Source organism: Metopolophium dirhodum, chromosome 1 (assembly GCF_019925205.1).
Source record: "Metopolophium dirhodum isolate CAU chromosome 1, ASM1992520v1, whole genome shotgun sequence".
Taxonomy (NCBI): Eukaryota; Metazoa; Arthropoda; class Insecta; order Hemiptera; family Aphididae; genus Metopolophium; species Metopolophium dirhodum.
The window spans coordinates 51,473,391-51,488,847 of NC_083560.1; the positions used below are offsets into that span (position 1 = coordinate 51,473,391).

The 15,457-nt window shown below is 33.0% G+C and overlaps 3 protein-coding genes across 3 annotated transcripts; all 3 read left to right on the forward strand.

Annotated features, from left to right (window-relative positions):
* The first annotated feature begins 3,773 nt into the window (after positions 1-3,773).
* On the forward strand, positions 3,774-9,272 carry LOC132935690 (uncharacterized). The gene is made up of 9 exons (XM_061002306.1): positions 3,774-4,297; positions 7,047-7,100; positions 7,171-7,281; positions 7,343-7,653; positions 7,714-7,846; positions 7,911-8,087; positions 8,146-8,250; positions 8,308-8,803; positions 8,867-9,272. The coding sequence occupies exons 1-9, from the start codon at positions 3,820-3,822 to the stop codon at positions 8,958-8,960; spliced, it is 1,959 nt and encodes a 652-aa protein (XP_060858289.1). The 5' UTR covers positions 3,774-3,819; the 3' UTR covers positions 8,961-9,272.
* A 669-nt stretch (positions 9,273-9,941) lies between these two features.
* LOC132939884 (uncharacterized) lies at positions 9,942-10,574 on the forward strand. Its single transcript, XM_061007297.1, has one exon. The coding sequence runs from the start codon at positions 9,942-9,944 to the stop codon at positions 10,572-10,574; it is 633 nt and encodes a 210-aa protein (XP_060863280.1).
* Positions 10,575-10,670: 96 nt separating this feature from the next.
* LOC132939894 (uncharacterized) lies at positions 10,671-11,201 on the forward strand. The gene has a single exon (XM_061007309.1). The coding sequence runs from the start codon at positions 10,671-10,673 to the stop codon at positions 11,199-11,201; it is 531 nt and encodes a 176-aa protein (XP_060863292.1).
* Positions 11,202-15,457: the final 4,256 nt, after the last annotated feature.

Consider the following 15,457-nt stretch of genomic DNA (forward strand, 5'->3'; position numbering starts at 1 on the left):
ATGAAATCGTTGGAGTATAATAAGGTGTTAGATGAAATTGAAGGATATGAAGACTTGGGGACATTAGGGACAACAAATAAAATAGGTTCTCAAGCATTAGTTGTTATGGTTCGCGGTCTTTATTCAAACTGGAAGTTTCCTTTATGCTACTTTTTCACTGGGAGTGGTGTAAAAGGAGATAATTTGGTCAACATAATCAAAGACTGTGTTCAACAAATTTTAGATCTTGGTCTCTCACCAACATGCATTATTTGCGATCAGGGCGCACAAAACCGTCGTATGTATACTCTACTCGGAGGAAACGAAGATCAACCTTCGACCACAATATGTGGTAAGAAACTATTTTTAATTTATGACATGCCAGGCCTTATTAAGAGTGTGAGGAACAATTTATTAAATGGCGATTTTGAGATAAATAATAGTAGAAAAGTGTCAATGGACGATATAAGAAAGGCGTATGAAATAGATGCAAAAAATACCGCGAGGGCAATGATTAAAATTACACCAACTCACTTAGATCAAAATCCATTTCAGAAAATGAATTGCAAATTGGCTATACAATTATTGAGTAATTCAGTTTCTGCAGCAATAAAAACTTGCATTGCCACTGGTGAGATTAAGTCATCAACAGCTATTAATACAGCTAATTTCATCGACGTAGTTATCAAAATGTTTGATTTAGCTAATAGTAAAAATTTGTGTGACCCAAATCCAAATAGAAGACCAATGTCTAACCGTAATCCGCAAATATTTGAGAATTTAGAAAAGGCAAAAAAACTATTTAAAAACACAATCAAAATTTGTCACAGAACGAAAAAAACAAGCATTCCGCCATGTTTTATTGGAATTGTTTGGACAACAACAGCTATTCAGCAGCTTTATGAATCTGAAAAATTAGAAATGTCTGCAGTAGCCCCTTCCACAAATATAGAGTACTTTCTATTGACAAATTGCTTAACGCAAGATGTTCTAGAAAATTTTTTTTCAATAATGCGTCAGAAGAATGGGTATGTAGAAAATATAATTTATAATTTATTAGTTTAATATTGTCACTGATTATAAATTATAATAATAGTATAATACCTACCTAATAATAATAATTATTATTATTATACTATTTATACAATCATTGATTATAAATACTAGTATTTATTATCAATAATGATACAATAAATAGGTATGTTATTAATTATTAAAATTTATAAATTATAAATTTAAATATAAAAATTACTATTTTAATTTAATACATTCTTATTATACAATGCGTGTAGTTACACTAAACGTAAGTAGTATAAAAAGGTATGTTCTAGTGCCTAGCCCTCGCCCTCGCCCTCGCCCTCGCCATTCACCCTCTCCACCTCCGCCGCCCGATCGCGTACGTGCGCGACATATATTTTATTCGCCCCCCCACCTAACAACCAACACCTCCCTGCCACATCCTTCGCACACCAACGCCGTCGCATTATTCAGTACGTAACCAACATATATTTTCCCGCGCATGCGCATTTATTGATTCAATGTTTTTTCTATAAATAAATATTGAAAAAAGGCTCTGGAGAGATTCAAACTCTCGACCCCCGTCTTACATTCTAACGCTTTAACCCACTAAGCCACATAGCCGTATTCCTAATAGAATGATTCTTAACGTATATAGCTCTATGAATATTATTGTACACACCTAACTATTCTTCAACAAGGGTTGAGACTATACATGTACACCCCTTTGTATATTTTATACAGGCAACGACGTGTGTGTCCCGACATACCCTATCTATTGTATCATTCTTCGACAAGGGTCGAGACTGAACATGTTCACCCCTTTGTATATTTTTAACCTTACATTTCTGTCGCTATAACGTTCTATAGCGAGAAATGTGTTAGACATACCCTATCTATTGTTAACATTCTTCAACAAGGGTTGGAACTATACATGTATACCCCCTTTGTATATTTTAAACCTTGTCCACCTGCACCTTTTACGGCAGGTGTTGTTATTCAATTTCTCAGCTGATGTGACTGAGGAATTTACTCCTACCTAATAATGTTTCCCCCCACCAAATAATGACTCAAATCGTCAGATGCTTGACCCTGCAAGAGCCAACATTTATTCAGTGTCTACATCAGATACATGATATTTTACCTGTTATTACGTTCATAAATAATTTTTTTTTGTTATTCCACACGCTTTTTATTATATTATATATATATAATATTAATATTTACAATATATCACTTCCAGCCACTGTAAAATGTAAGTATTTTATTTTGCAATTTTCGCATATAATTTACGAATTTAACATAACCCCATTTTTAGATGTCTAACAGTTCATCACCAATTACCCCCAGTTATGGTGGCTATGAATACAATAGAATTCTTGCCGCAATACTTTTGGAAGAAGAAGAATCTAGCTCAGATTTTTTATCGCCTTTGAGACCGAGGAGAAATGTCGCCTTGGTATGTATATATTTGATTTATATTATATTTAAATTATTTATAAAATTTGTTTAATGTGGTTTTTAGGTGGATATTACGCCATCGCCAGTACCAAGACCCATTACGCCCATGTTGTTTTCGGTAGATTTAAGTCCGTGTGGTCAACGATTTAACTGAAGCCCCCCTGCTATAATAATGAATCCACCATTTAGATATGCCGCAATGGTGAGTTTTAAATAAATAAATAAATTATGATTATTACATAGATTCAATATAAAATTAATTTAATATTATTTAGACTCCATCCGATGATAGTGGGTATTCGACTCACCGGGAGTCACAGATGGTTGATTGGCACCGTGTTTCGCCAGTCGAGCATGTTTTTCATGCCTCCCCTGTTATACCCTCTCCCTCTACACCGACTTTACCACAGCGACAATTATCTCCACGTCAACTTTTTCCGCCTACATCGCCTTCTCAGGTCGCACTACGGAGAGCTTTACCCTACGGTAGTTTAAGCCCCACAGATATTTCACCAATGGTCAGAAATGACCTGTACGCCGTTTCAGAATCTCAGTCTACTATTTCACCTAGCATTCTGCAACTGGTACAGTACCGACCGACTTCGGCACATAACGTTTTGATTGAGGGTGAAATTCTGAATACGACAGAGTGTTCCGGACATGAACAATCAGATGCAATGGATTGGGCTGATGACGAAGAGTTGAACGTGCATATGGACGTCTACAAAGGGTGGGGTAGTGATTATGGAGAAGCTAATGAATTAATCCTAAAAAATATTAAATAATATGCGAATATTATTATTTGTAATATACTTTTTATTTTTACATTCTCATATATATTTATTCTTTATTATTATATCGTAAACTTGTAGTATTTACCGAAGAAACATATGGTCACATTTCTTGGTATGTTGGTAACTATTTTTGAGAGGATTCATCTTTACATAGAAGTATGTATCAGGTCAACATCCATTGTTTCCGGAACGTATTGTTAGTATCGAACATCTGCTAGTGTTAGAGGAACTAGCTGTACCGACCCGTCTATCGGTGGGTTATTGTTGTCCAGACAAGGGGCCATTTCATTACAAATGTAGCGACCCTCTCACCCAATAACATGTTTCCCGAGATAATCATTATGCTACCCTTTCCCAAAAATGATAAGATTTCTGGACACTTGCTTAACCGTCCGCCGCTATACAGTCAGTGCGTCACAGTCTTCGTATTGTACACATACACATTTTGCCTTCGCTCTCTCCGTGTTTTTCAAAGTCATCACGCGTTTAATTCACCGTTCATTCAATATTATTTACACTTTGTGAGTTTTCCAGTTTTTATTTCGATTTTACATTAAACATTTTAATTATGTTTCAATGCGATAAGTGTCCATCGAAATTTAACCGGAAGGACAATTTAAACAGGCATATAAAAAAGCATGACGGCTTACGTTTTACATGCTCTGTATGTGCTAAAACATTAAGTGATAAATCTCATCTTAACAGACATTTGAAAAATATTCATGGTGTGTATATTTATTTTTCTAATCATTCAATATTATTTTATATCTTATATTTTTTCCAAGGTATCGTTAATGCACCACTGCATCTCAATACTCCGAAGATTATTCAACCCGTACAACAAGGCGTTATACAGATTGCTCCGCAAATTTTCGTGCCAGATACTCCAGCTGGCGCTTCGAATACATCGGTTGCTCCGCAGATTTTCATACATGATACACCAACCGGTACTTCGAATAGATCGGACGTAGATTCTCTATCCGATAATATTTGTATGGCTGTGTTGGATGAATACGAAAACCGAGACTTACTGGATGGTATAACAGGTTAGTTTATTTTTAATAATATATGCAGTGTATAGTTTTTCAAAGATCCATATAAATCATAAAATCTTAGTTTAAATCTTATCAAAAAGCCTGTGAAGCAATCAATGGTATAATAGTTGGAGTATTCCGGCATTGTATCGATCGATTTACTCATCTCATCCTATAAGGTATTAGTTTATAAATCATAAAATCTTAGTTTAAATCTTATCAAACAGCCTGTGAAGCGATCAATTGTATAATAGTTGGAGTATTCCGGCATTGTATCGATCGATTCACTCGTATCATCATATAAGGTATTAGCTTATAAATCATAAAATGTTAGTTTAAATCTTATCAAACAGCCTGTGAAGCGATAAATGGTATAATAGTTGGAGTATTCCGGCATTGTATCGATCGGTTCACTCGTCTCATCCTATAAGGTATTAGTTTCGGCATTGCACTGGTTGTCAGTCCGTTTTGTAGATTTTCTTTTTACAATGCTATTTTTATTATATGATAACATTTTTATAACATCGTAGTTATACCGTTAGATTTTTTTTCTATTTTTTAAGATTCTTATACAACTACGGGTATTCACGGTAAACACGTCTCTACAGCCAACACAGTGTCGGCTGCTAAGGCAAAGAAGGCGTGTATAAACTTGGTGCAGTCCCACGGGTTCAAAGAAATCTCATCATCGATGGGTAGGATAATTGTGTGGCATTATGCCAGAAATATTACCAATGTTCACAATTATAACGAATTTCTCCACTTACTTAAGCCCGATTTAATAGACTTATTGAAAATACGTGTGCTACAAGGTCCGATTAAATTTAATTTAAAACTTGAGGCAACGTATAGCCGCCCAAACGTCCCCAATTCGTCGGAGAATAGGGCTTTTAAAACATCGGCAGTTGAAATTTTTATGGAGTCGGATATTGCGGGTATTATAGAGAGAGCGTTTATAAAGATAATAGGGGAAGAGGAAACATATAGGAGTAGAGGAAGTGGATTTAAATTGGACACTATAGACGGGTTGTTGGTGAGTGTGTATAAATATACACCAATGAGTGGTTCATCATACATAAAACTACCAGCGTTTATTGATGGCAAACGAGGCACCATCAACCCTCAAAACAGTGATCAGCAATGTTTTAAGTGGTCGATTCTTGCTAGACACGTGACGGGGGCGGCGGTATGTCGTGTTGGTAAAAATTACACTCAACACGAGGAAAAATATAATTTTAATGGCATTTCCTTCCCAACACCTCTGTCAGATATCGAAAAATTTCTAAAAAACAATAAAAAGGTGTCTGTAAATGTTTACGGACTTGAAAAAAAGTTCCAGCCGCCTCGTAAGTACCCGACGTATGATGTGTACCCGTTACGTTTATCCGATGAGGAGAAGGTCACCCATTTTGATCTGTTGCTGGTGTCAGACGACCACGGGTCGCATTATACATATATATCAAATTTTTCCCGGCTATTACGTGCTCAGAAAACAGCGCATACGGAAAGGGTTGTGTTTTGTAAACGTTGTTTTACCAGTTTTGATGATAGACGACACAAATACAAATTAAGTGGGCAGTCAGCGTTGAAGGAACACATTAAGATTTGCGGGGAGAATAAACCTATTTTACCTGAGATGCCGAAGGAGGGGGAGTGTGCTGAATTCAAGGCGTGGAGAAACACTCAAAGACACCCCCTTGTAATTTACGCAGATTTTGAAGCATTGTTAGTGAAGGCGGAGGAGAAAAAAGGGGAGAACACGATAATTATACAGAAACACCACCACACCACCCTATGAGCTATAGATTTTTGGTGAAGGCGAGTGATAACGTACCGGTGGCACTTTTGAAGGAGTATGATATACCGTCAGGGCCGGTAATATATAGAGGGGATGGGGAGCATAAGGACGTGGCGAGACATTTTGTAGAGGCGATAGTTGAAGTGAGTAGGAAAATTGAACGATTGATGAAGACTAACATGCCTATAACCATGACTGAGGGTGAAGAAAAAACATATCAAGAGTGTAAGGAGTGTAATTTATGTAAATGCAGTTTAGCCGGGGGTGATAAAGTTAGAGATCATGATCATCTGACGGGCAAATTTAGGCAAACCTTGTGCTCGAGGTGTAGCTTGGAGTTACAACAGCCTAAATTTGTCCCCGTATTTTTTCATAATCTCTCAAACTACGACTCGCACTTCATAATATCTGAACTTGGTTATGACACACAGGCTATAAACGTTATCCCGAACAGTGAAGAGAAATATATATCTTTCTGGAAATATATAAGTAGTACCTTCACTGTTCGGTTTATCGACACGTTCAGGTTTATGGCGTCGAGTTTATCATCCCTGGCTGAAAATTTGATTACACCTGAACTTGAGAACTTCCGTGAGACAGCCAAACATTTTGTCACCGGAGATAGGCCGCTCGTAACTCGTAAGGGGGTGTACCCGTATGAGTACACGGATAGTTGGGAGCGGCTGGAGGAAAGACGATTACCTAGGAAAAGAGAGTTTTATAGTACGTTGACGGAGACCGGGATAAAGGAGAGTGACTTTGAGTATGCGAAGGAGGTCTGGGACCACTTTGGGTGCAGGACTTTAGGCGATTATTCTGATTTATATTTAAAAATCGATGTTTTATTGTTGGCGGACGTCTTTGAGAATTTTCGTGACGTCTGTATGAAGACATACAATTTGGATGCAACACACTACTTCACCGCACCCGGGTTGAGCTTTGACGCAATGTTAAAATTTACAGGTCAAAAGTTGCAGTTGCTGATTGATTATGACATGTTGTTAATGTTTGAAAATGGTTAGTATTAAATATTATTAAAAAAAAAAAAAAATATATATATATATAATAATCTTATATATTTGTATAGGTATTCGTGGTGGATTGGTACAGGCAAGCATGAGGCACGCGAAGGCGAATAATATAAAGACCCCAGACTATGACAAGACTAAGGATAAATCGTGGTTGATATATCAGGACTGTAAATATATTTGTTTTTTTTAATTTTTTCAAACCTAAACTCTAATCTTTGTACTTTATAGGTAATAATCTCTATGGTTGGGCTATGAGTGAGTACATGCCATACGGCGACTTCGACTGGGTTGAATCCAACTTGAACGGATTGAGTGAGATGTCACCAACGTCAGATAAGGGGCGAGTATACGAAGTCGACGTCTCATACCCACAACACCTACACGATCATCATAACGACCTACCTTTCCTACCACAAAATGGTATACCACCAGGCTCGAAGGTAAAAAAATTGATGGCAACGTTTCAACAGAAGAGGAATTATATTGTTCATTATAGGAACCTCCAGCAGGCAATTGAAAATGGGTTGATAGTTGATAAAGTAAATATTTTTATTTTAAAAGCTTTTAATCAGATTTATACATTTTTTCTTATTTTATAGGTGCATAGAGTTTTAGAGTTCAGTCAGTCTGCATGGTTGGCAGATTACATTAACTTAAACACTGAGATGAGGAAGAAGGCAAAGAATGACTTTGAGAAAGACTTTTTCAAATTAATGAATAACGCGGTATTTGGTATGTTACTTTATTTATTTAATTTAACTATTTTACTAACAGTTTTTATTTTATTATTTTCTAGGGAAGACTATGCAATCGAAAAGGAAGGAAATGAAGATGGAGTTAGTGTCCTTTGAGAGACGACTACAAAAACTCATTAATAATATGAGATTTAAGCATGCGATTAGATATAGCGAAAACCTGACCGCGGTCGCACTAGAAAACAAAATAATAAAATTTGATAAACCTATATATATTGGTAAATATACTTTAAATTTAAGTATTATACATATATTAACACATTTATTTTTATATAGGATTTGCTGTACTTGACATTTCCAAGACGATGATGTACGATTATCATTATAATGTTATGAAGAAACATTATAATGATAATATCGAACTTATGTATACTGATACTGGTAAATATATCAAAACTAATTTCAATTATATACATAATATATTAATTATTGTTTCAGATTCGTTGGTATATCTTATTAAAACTGAGGACTTTTATGCAGACTTGGCTGCTAATGCTAACCTACTGGACCGGATGGACACTGCTAACCTGCCCAGTAACCATCCGTGTTATGCAGCAGGAAGGAAGAAGACCCCGGGGTTCTTCTCCGATGAGGTAAACGGAAATGTTATTAGCGACTTCTGTGCGTTGAGAGCAAAATCCTACGCTTTCAACGTATATACTGGACCGGAGGACAGACTTGGTGGTGAAAAGATCAAGGCGAAGGGGATAAGAGGTCATGTGGTTAAAAACCACATGACTCTTGAGGATCATAGGAAGTGTCTGTTTGATGAAGAAGGAGTAGAATTGTATAGGGAAAACATATCAATATGGTCATTCAACCACCAACTAATGACGATTAAGACCAAGAAGCTGACCTATAACAGCTATGACGACAAGAGGGTGGTGCTAAAAGATAAAGTGCACATATTAGCGCATGGCCATTATAGTATAGAGTAAGTTATTACAAACATATAGATATTTAAAATTTTTTACTAACATTTTTCTTATTTTTACAGGGAAGATGATTGGCCTGAATTAGATGAAGAAGGACAGAACTGGAACGAGGGAGAGAAAGGTTTAATGAGGGGCCTTCTACACTGCATAACATAATTTATAACCTATATATATATTTTTTTAAATAGTTTTATTGTAAATATTATCATGTTATATAATTATACTTGAGATAGATTAATCTATATATTTTTGTAAATGCAATACATAAAATTGATATTATTGTAAATAATATGTATGTTTTATTAGTTTTAAGTTAGATTAATATATTTCTTGTAAATATACATACCATTGTATATATATTTTTGTAAATGCAACACATAAAATTGAAATTATTGTAATTAATGTGTAACAGTATGTTTTTAAGTTAGATTAGGGTATAAACTTGTAGTTTTTTCATGTTTATAATGTGTAAATGTTAGACATTTAAGTTTTTTTTTTTTTTTCATATTAAATTATTATATAACTAAATAACCTGTAAATAACCTGAAAATACTTTATATCTGAAAATACTTTATGTCTGTAAATACTTTGTAAGTATCATGTAACATTAATTCTTTACATCTGTAAATACTTTGTAAATATCATGTAAAATCTTGTAACATTTTCTGTAAAATTATGTTTATATTCATTTTTTATTTTTATTTTTTTTGTTTTATGATTTGTCTTAATAATATATTTAATCATTTTTTTTCTGTTTCAGATCAAAGGAAAGCAATATTAGTATATATTTAATTAAAAACCTTGTAAATGTTACCATATATAAATGTATGTATATATGATATATATGATAAAAAAAAACAATGTTAAAATATGATAATATTATGTTTATTTAATATACTGTATACAATAACATTTTTAAGAATTATTTATAAACCATTTCCTTATAGCAAATACTTTATAGAATGTACATTGTTTTGGATTAAATTCCATATGAAAAATACAGCAAGGTAGAGTTTCTTCATCACATATTTGGTCTAAACGTGGACATCCAAGGTCTTCAATGTTGATGACTTAACTTTATTGCTGGCTACAGCTCATTCATCCGATTCCTGGTTGCTGTACAAATATTCGAGTTACATGCAACTTCTACGTATAACTGCCTTAGTCCAACGATTCGTACACAATTGTACAATACAGAGGAAACTCATAGATGAACGTACGACAGGTGCATTGACTGTACATGACCTCAAAGGTTCTAGAGAGTTTTGGATTCGCAAAATTCAGGCTGAAGCTTATTCCTCGGAACTAAAGGCTCTAAATTCAAACTTACCCATTCATCGGTCAAGCTGTCTGTTAAAGCTAAATCCATTTGTAGACGGTATTGGTATTTTGCGTGTGGGAGGCCGCTTAGCGTATGCACCAATACATGACAATACAAAGTTTCCAATTGTATTGCCGCCCTCTTCAACTTTCACAAGATTATATTTCAAATATGAACACCTGAGACTATTGCATGTTGGTCCACAAGCATTGCTCTCACACATACAAGTTAATTACTGGCCCATCCGTGGACGAAGTCTTGCCAGTCGAACCGTGCATCAATGCATTCAATGTTTCCGAACCAATCCAAAATTAATGACGCCTTTCATGGCTCCCCTACCTCGGCAACGTACCACTATTGAAAGACCGTTTTCTCAATGTGGAGTAGATTTCTGCGGGCCAATAATGATTCGAAGTGGTATCCGTCGTGTAAAGACTGGAAAGGCATAGATATCGGTATTTGTGTGTTTAGTCACACGTGCAATTCATTTGGAATTAGTGTCATCTTTGACTGCCGATGCGTTTCTAGCCACGCTAACTAGATTCATGTCTTGCCGAGGACAATTTAGTAACCTTTTCAGCGATAATGGCACAAATTTTGTTGGTGCGAATCGCAAACTCATGTCTCAGTTTGAGGAAATTGCCAAGACTCATGCAACATCATCATATTTATCTGAAAAATCTATGCAATGGCATTTCATTCCACCCTCAGCACCTCATTTTGGAGGCCTGTGGGAAGCTGCGGTTAAGTCTTCTAAACAACTCCTGACAAAACTATCACTAAGTGCAACATTTACATTTGAAGAAGCTACAACGTTGCTGTGTGGAATAGAAGGAGTTTTAAATTATAGACCCATGACTCCGTTATCCAATGACCCATCAGACTATCAAGCGCTAACACCTGCTCATTTTTTGGTTGGTGGAGTTATCACATTACCACCTGAAGCAGATTCATCCACAACCCCGATATCTAGACTTAATCGTTTTGCATTGGTACAATCTTGCATTCAACAGTTTTGGAAGAGATGGTCCCGGGAGTACCTTTCTAAATTACAACGCCGAGGTCGTTGGATATAAAGGTAACTCGAAATATGAGAGTAGGTGGCTTATGTCTTCTCCGACAGGAAAATCTTCCTCCTACAAGATGGGCTCTGGTCAGGGTTCAAGATGTTCATCCCGGTCCTGATGGCACCGTTCGAGTGGTCACGTTACGCAATTCCTCTGGCAACACTTTCAAACGTCCGGTGGTGAAACTTTCTTTGCTACCGAGTGAAGAAGATGAGAGAGAAGAACCTTAGTCATCATCGTAAATGGATTTCAACCAATGTATTATTTTTTTTTATTTCGCTATCATTGATAATATTGCATGTAGCAAAATTATCATTAATCATGTTTAGTTATTTTCATTCGTATTCATAAATGTGTCAAAATAATTGTTTTTTGTATATAATGTTGAAAGGTAGATCCTTTCAAAGGGGGGTGTATGTTCGCTCCGCAAACAAATTAATGTTTTCGTTTCCGCGCCAGTATTATGTCACTGTCATGTAATGTTGTAAATTATTATTTTAAAGTTAATGGAAAAAAATATCCTAATGAATTGCAAAATCTTGATTTTAATGATATGAAATTTTGTCAAGCATATGAAGATCATATGAGTTATAAAAAAACCTATTATAAATCACATGAAGAAAATCCATTAATGTATTTAGATAAACAAATGTTTAGAAAGAGACCATTTTTTGTTGTTAACATGAGTAGACACCAAAGTCAAATTGCGATCTCCAACTGTACAGTAATTTTAAACGTAGATTTCAGTAAAAATTTACCTGATAACACAAATTGTTATGTTTATTTAATTTCTAGTTCAGTGTATACGTTTGATATTGAAAGAGGAATAGTTGATGAAATTTTATAAAAAAAATCGTTCCATACTTTAATTTTTCAAGATATTTTATCTTGAAAAAAAACTTTTCATATTTATTTTTTGATTAGATCAAGAACACCAATAAATTCTTCATCAAAATTAACAATATTACCTTTCAAATCTAAAATATAAATTTCTATTTTTTGAAACCGATTTTTACTCACTGGTCTATATATAATTTTATGAGGTTTAGTCAAAGCACTATTAGAATTATATTGAAATAAAAATAAAACTTCATCATAATGAGATACCTCATCAATATTATGTGTAATAGATTCTTCAATTATATTACAATGTACTTCTAATATTTTGTTGTTATTGTTTAATGATGAATTTTCTCCATAATGTGTATATATTGTATCAATCCCTCCTAAATTTAAATTTAAATCTTTATCAAATGAAAAATAATCTTTTGTTGTTATTTTAATGTAATTATCATTATTTTCCAACTTCATAATCGAATTGAATAAGATATTTAAATGCTCAATTGAATAATTTCCATTTAATTCAGTTTTACTATTTTTAGTAGAAATACCTTTAATATTTTTTATAAAACCTTGTGTATAAATCATTACTTTCTATGTACCTATTATTTTATAAAAAATATCTGGTGCTACTTCGAATGAAGCAGGCCACCTTTTTTTATAGGGATTGCATTTGTTATAAAATCTCCAATATAATCAATACCTAAACATTTTGATAAATATTCATCAAAACATAGACCGATTGAGGCTGAAATATTTATAAAACCATCAATTAATTCAAGAGTTATTTTAGGAAAATCGTAACAATTCATTAAATTTTCAATTTAATTTATTGTGTATATTCCTTTAAAAATTGTGTCCATTGGTATTTCACCATTTCTACCTAATCTAAATCTACAATCTTGTTCTATATTTATATAATTTTCATTAGAATTAGGATGATAAATTATTGGTTTACTACTAACTATTGAAAAATCAAATTCACTGTTTTTGAAACCTAAATATTTTTTTAATTTTTCATCTAAATTATAATAACAAGGAGATTTAATTGTAATTCTATTAGTTTCATCAGAAAATGATATAATAAGTGGTTCTATTTCTTTATTCAATTGTTCAATACTATATCTACCTGTTTTTATATGTATTATATTCTGTTTAATTGTTATACAACAGTCTGATTCAATATTAATAAAATTGTTGCCTTTCAAAACTATTGAATAGAGACCTAAAAAATGATCACTATCATCATTGTGAATAGGTTTGTTTAAATGAATACAACCCTTTTTAACTTTTATAAATACCATTTATAAAAGTAAATTTATTTTTTTATTTAAAATCAAAATCATGTCTTGTTTTTCCATTCTTTAAAATTTTTTCACAATTATAAATAAGATTCAATCTTGTTTCCGAAACTTGTATTATACCATGTTATTTTGTTTTCTGTAAATTCATTTTTATATCTATCTGGTAAATTTAACATATATTCATCGTTTAATACAACATTTAATTTTTTTCCAAACTTTGTATCAATCATTATGAACTTATTTACTTTGTATGGTTTTCCTTGTTCCAAATCATTAAATTTTATAAATGTATATCCATTGTTCATTTTATTTAAAGCATCTTTAAAGTTTTCCATTTCCATTTCTTATTTATATTAGAAAATATAAAATTTTTTTATTTTCAATAATTTTTTTAAAAAAATTTCTATTTAAAAAATTTATATTTTCTAATATAAATATAAAAATGAACGAAACTATATATTGTGTTAAATGTAAAATTCAAACAAAAAATATTAATGCAACTAAAATTCAAACAGTTAATGGTAGATGGAGAATTTCATCAAAATATTTTAAATGTAACACAAATAAAAGTAAATTTATAAAAAATCCTACAATTGGACATAATATTTACAATAAAAAATTAAATGACACAGATAAAATGATATTAGCTAAAAAACTTCATAAACCCGTTAGGAAAAAATTTCCTAAACGAAGAATTTTTACTAAAGGTATTGATAATTTATGGGCTGCTGATTTAGTTATAATGAGAAATTATTCTGATGAAAATGAGGGTTATTCTTATATAATAACTGTTATAGATACGTTTTCAAAATTTTCTTGGGCTTTAGAACTCAAAAAGAAAGATGGAATTAATGTTTCGGAAGCATTTCAAAAAATAATAAAACAAGCTATATCACAAAATCATCAAGCACCAAAATAACTTCACGCAAATCTCACTATGAAAGTCAAAACAATGAAAAATGTACACCAATGAAAACCAACAATAGTATAAATGCATTGTCCGTAAACGATAGATACACGACAAAAACCACACGATAAATATGTAGAAAACCTCAAAAGTCATTCGACGAATGAGGAGCGATTGAAAGAAGGAAAGAAAAAAAAATAGTTTATCCCATTTGAGTTATTCTTGAATTAGAAATCGGTTACGATAATTTACAACGAAACAACCATCGAATAGCGTTCTTGCAACGGTGTTGACGGTAATGTTGGTTACGATAATTTACAACGAAACAACCATCGAATAACGTTCTTGCAACGGTGCTGATGGTAATGTATTTTTTTAACTAGGTTGAGATGATGTCAACGTACTTGATATCAAAAAAGGACCGATGTAAAATCTCGGTATGAAAGACATAACATTGAAAAATATACACCAATCAAAATATAAACGAATTGTCCGTATCCGAAAGATACACGACAAAAACTTAACAATACATAAGTTGAAAAACCTCAAAAATCGTTCAAGGAAAAGCGAGATCGTAAAAAAGTTAGAAAAAAATATGGTTTATCCCATTTTTGTTTTACTTGAATCAGAAATTGGTTACGATAATTTACAACGAAACTACCATCGAAAAACGTCCTAGCAACGGTGTCGACGGTAATGTATTTTAATACTAGGTTGAGGTAATGATCAACATATTTCGACATCAACAAATGACACATGTCAAATCTCACTATGAAAGTCAAAACATTGAAAAATTTACACCAACGATAACCAACAATAGTATAAATGCATTTCCGTAAACGATAGATACACGACAAAGACCACACGATAAATATGTAGAAAACCTCAAAAGTCATTCAACGAATGAGGAGCGATTGAAAGAAGGAAAGAAAACAATATAGTTTATCCCATTTTAGTTATTCTTGAATTAGAAATCGGTCACGATAATTTACAACGAAACAACCATCGAATAACGTTCTTGCAACGGTGCTGATGGTAATGTATTTTTTTACTAGGTTGAGGTGATGATCAACATACTTCGATATCAACAAATGACCAATGTAAAATCTCGGTATGAAAGACATAACAATTGAAAAATATACACCAATCAAAATATAAACGAATTGTCCGTATCCGATAGATACACGACAAAGACCACACGATAAATATGTAGA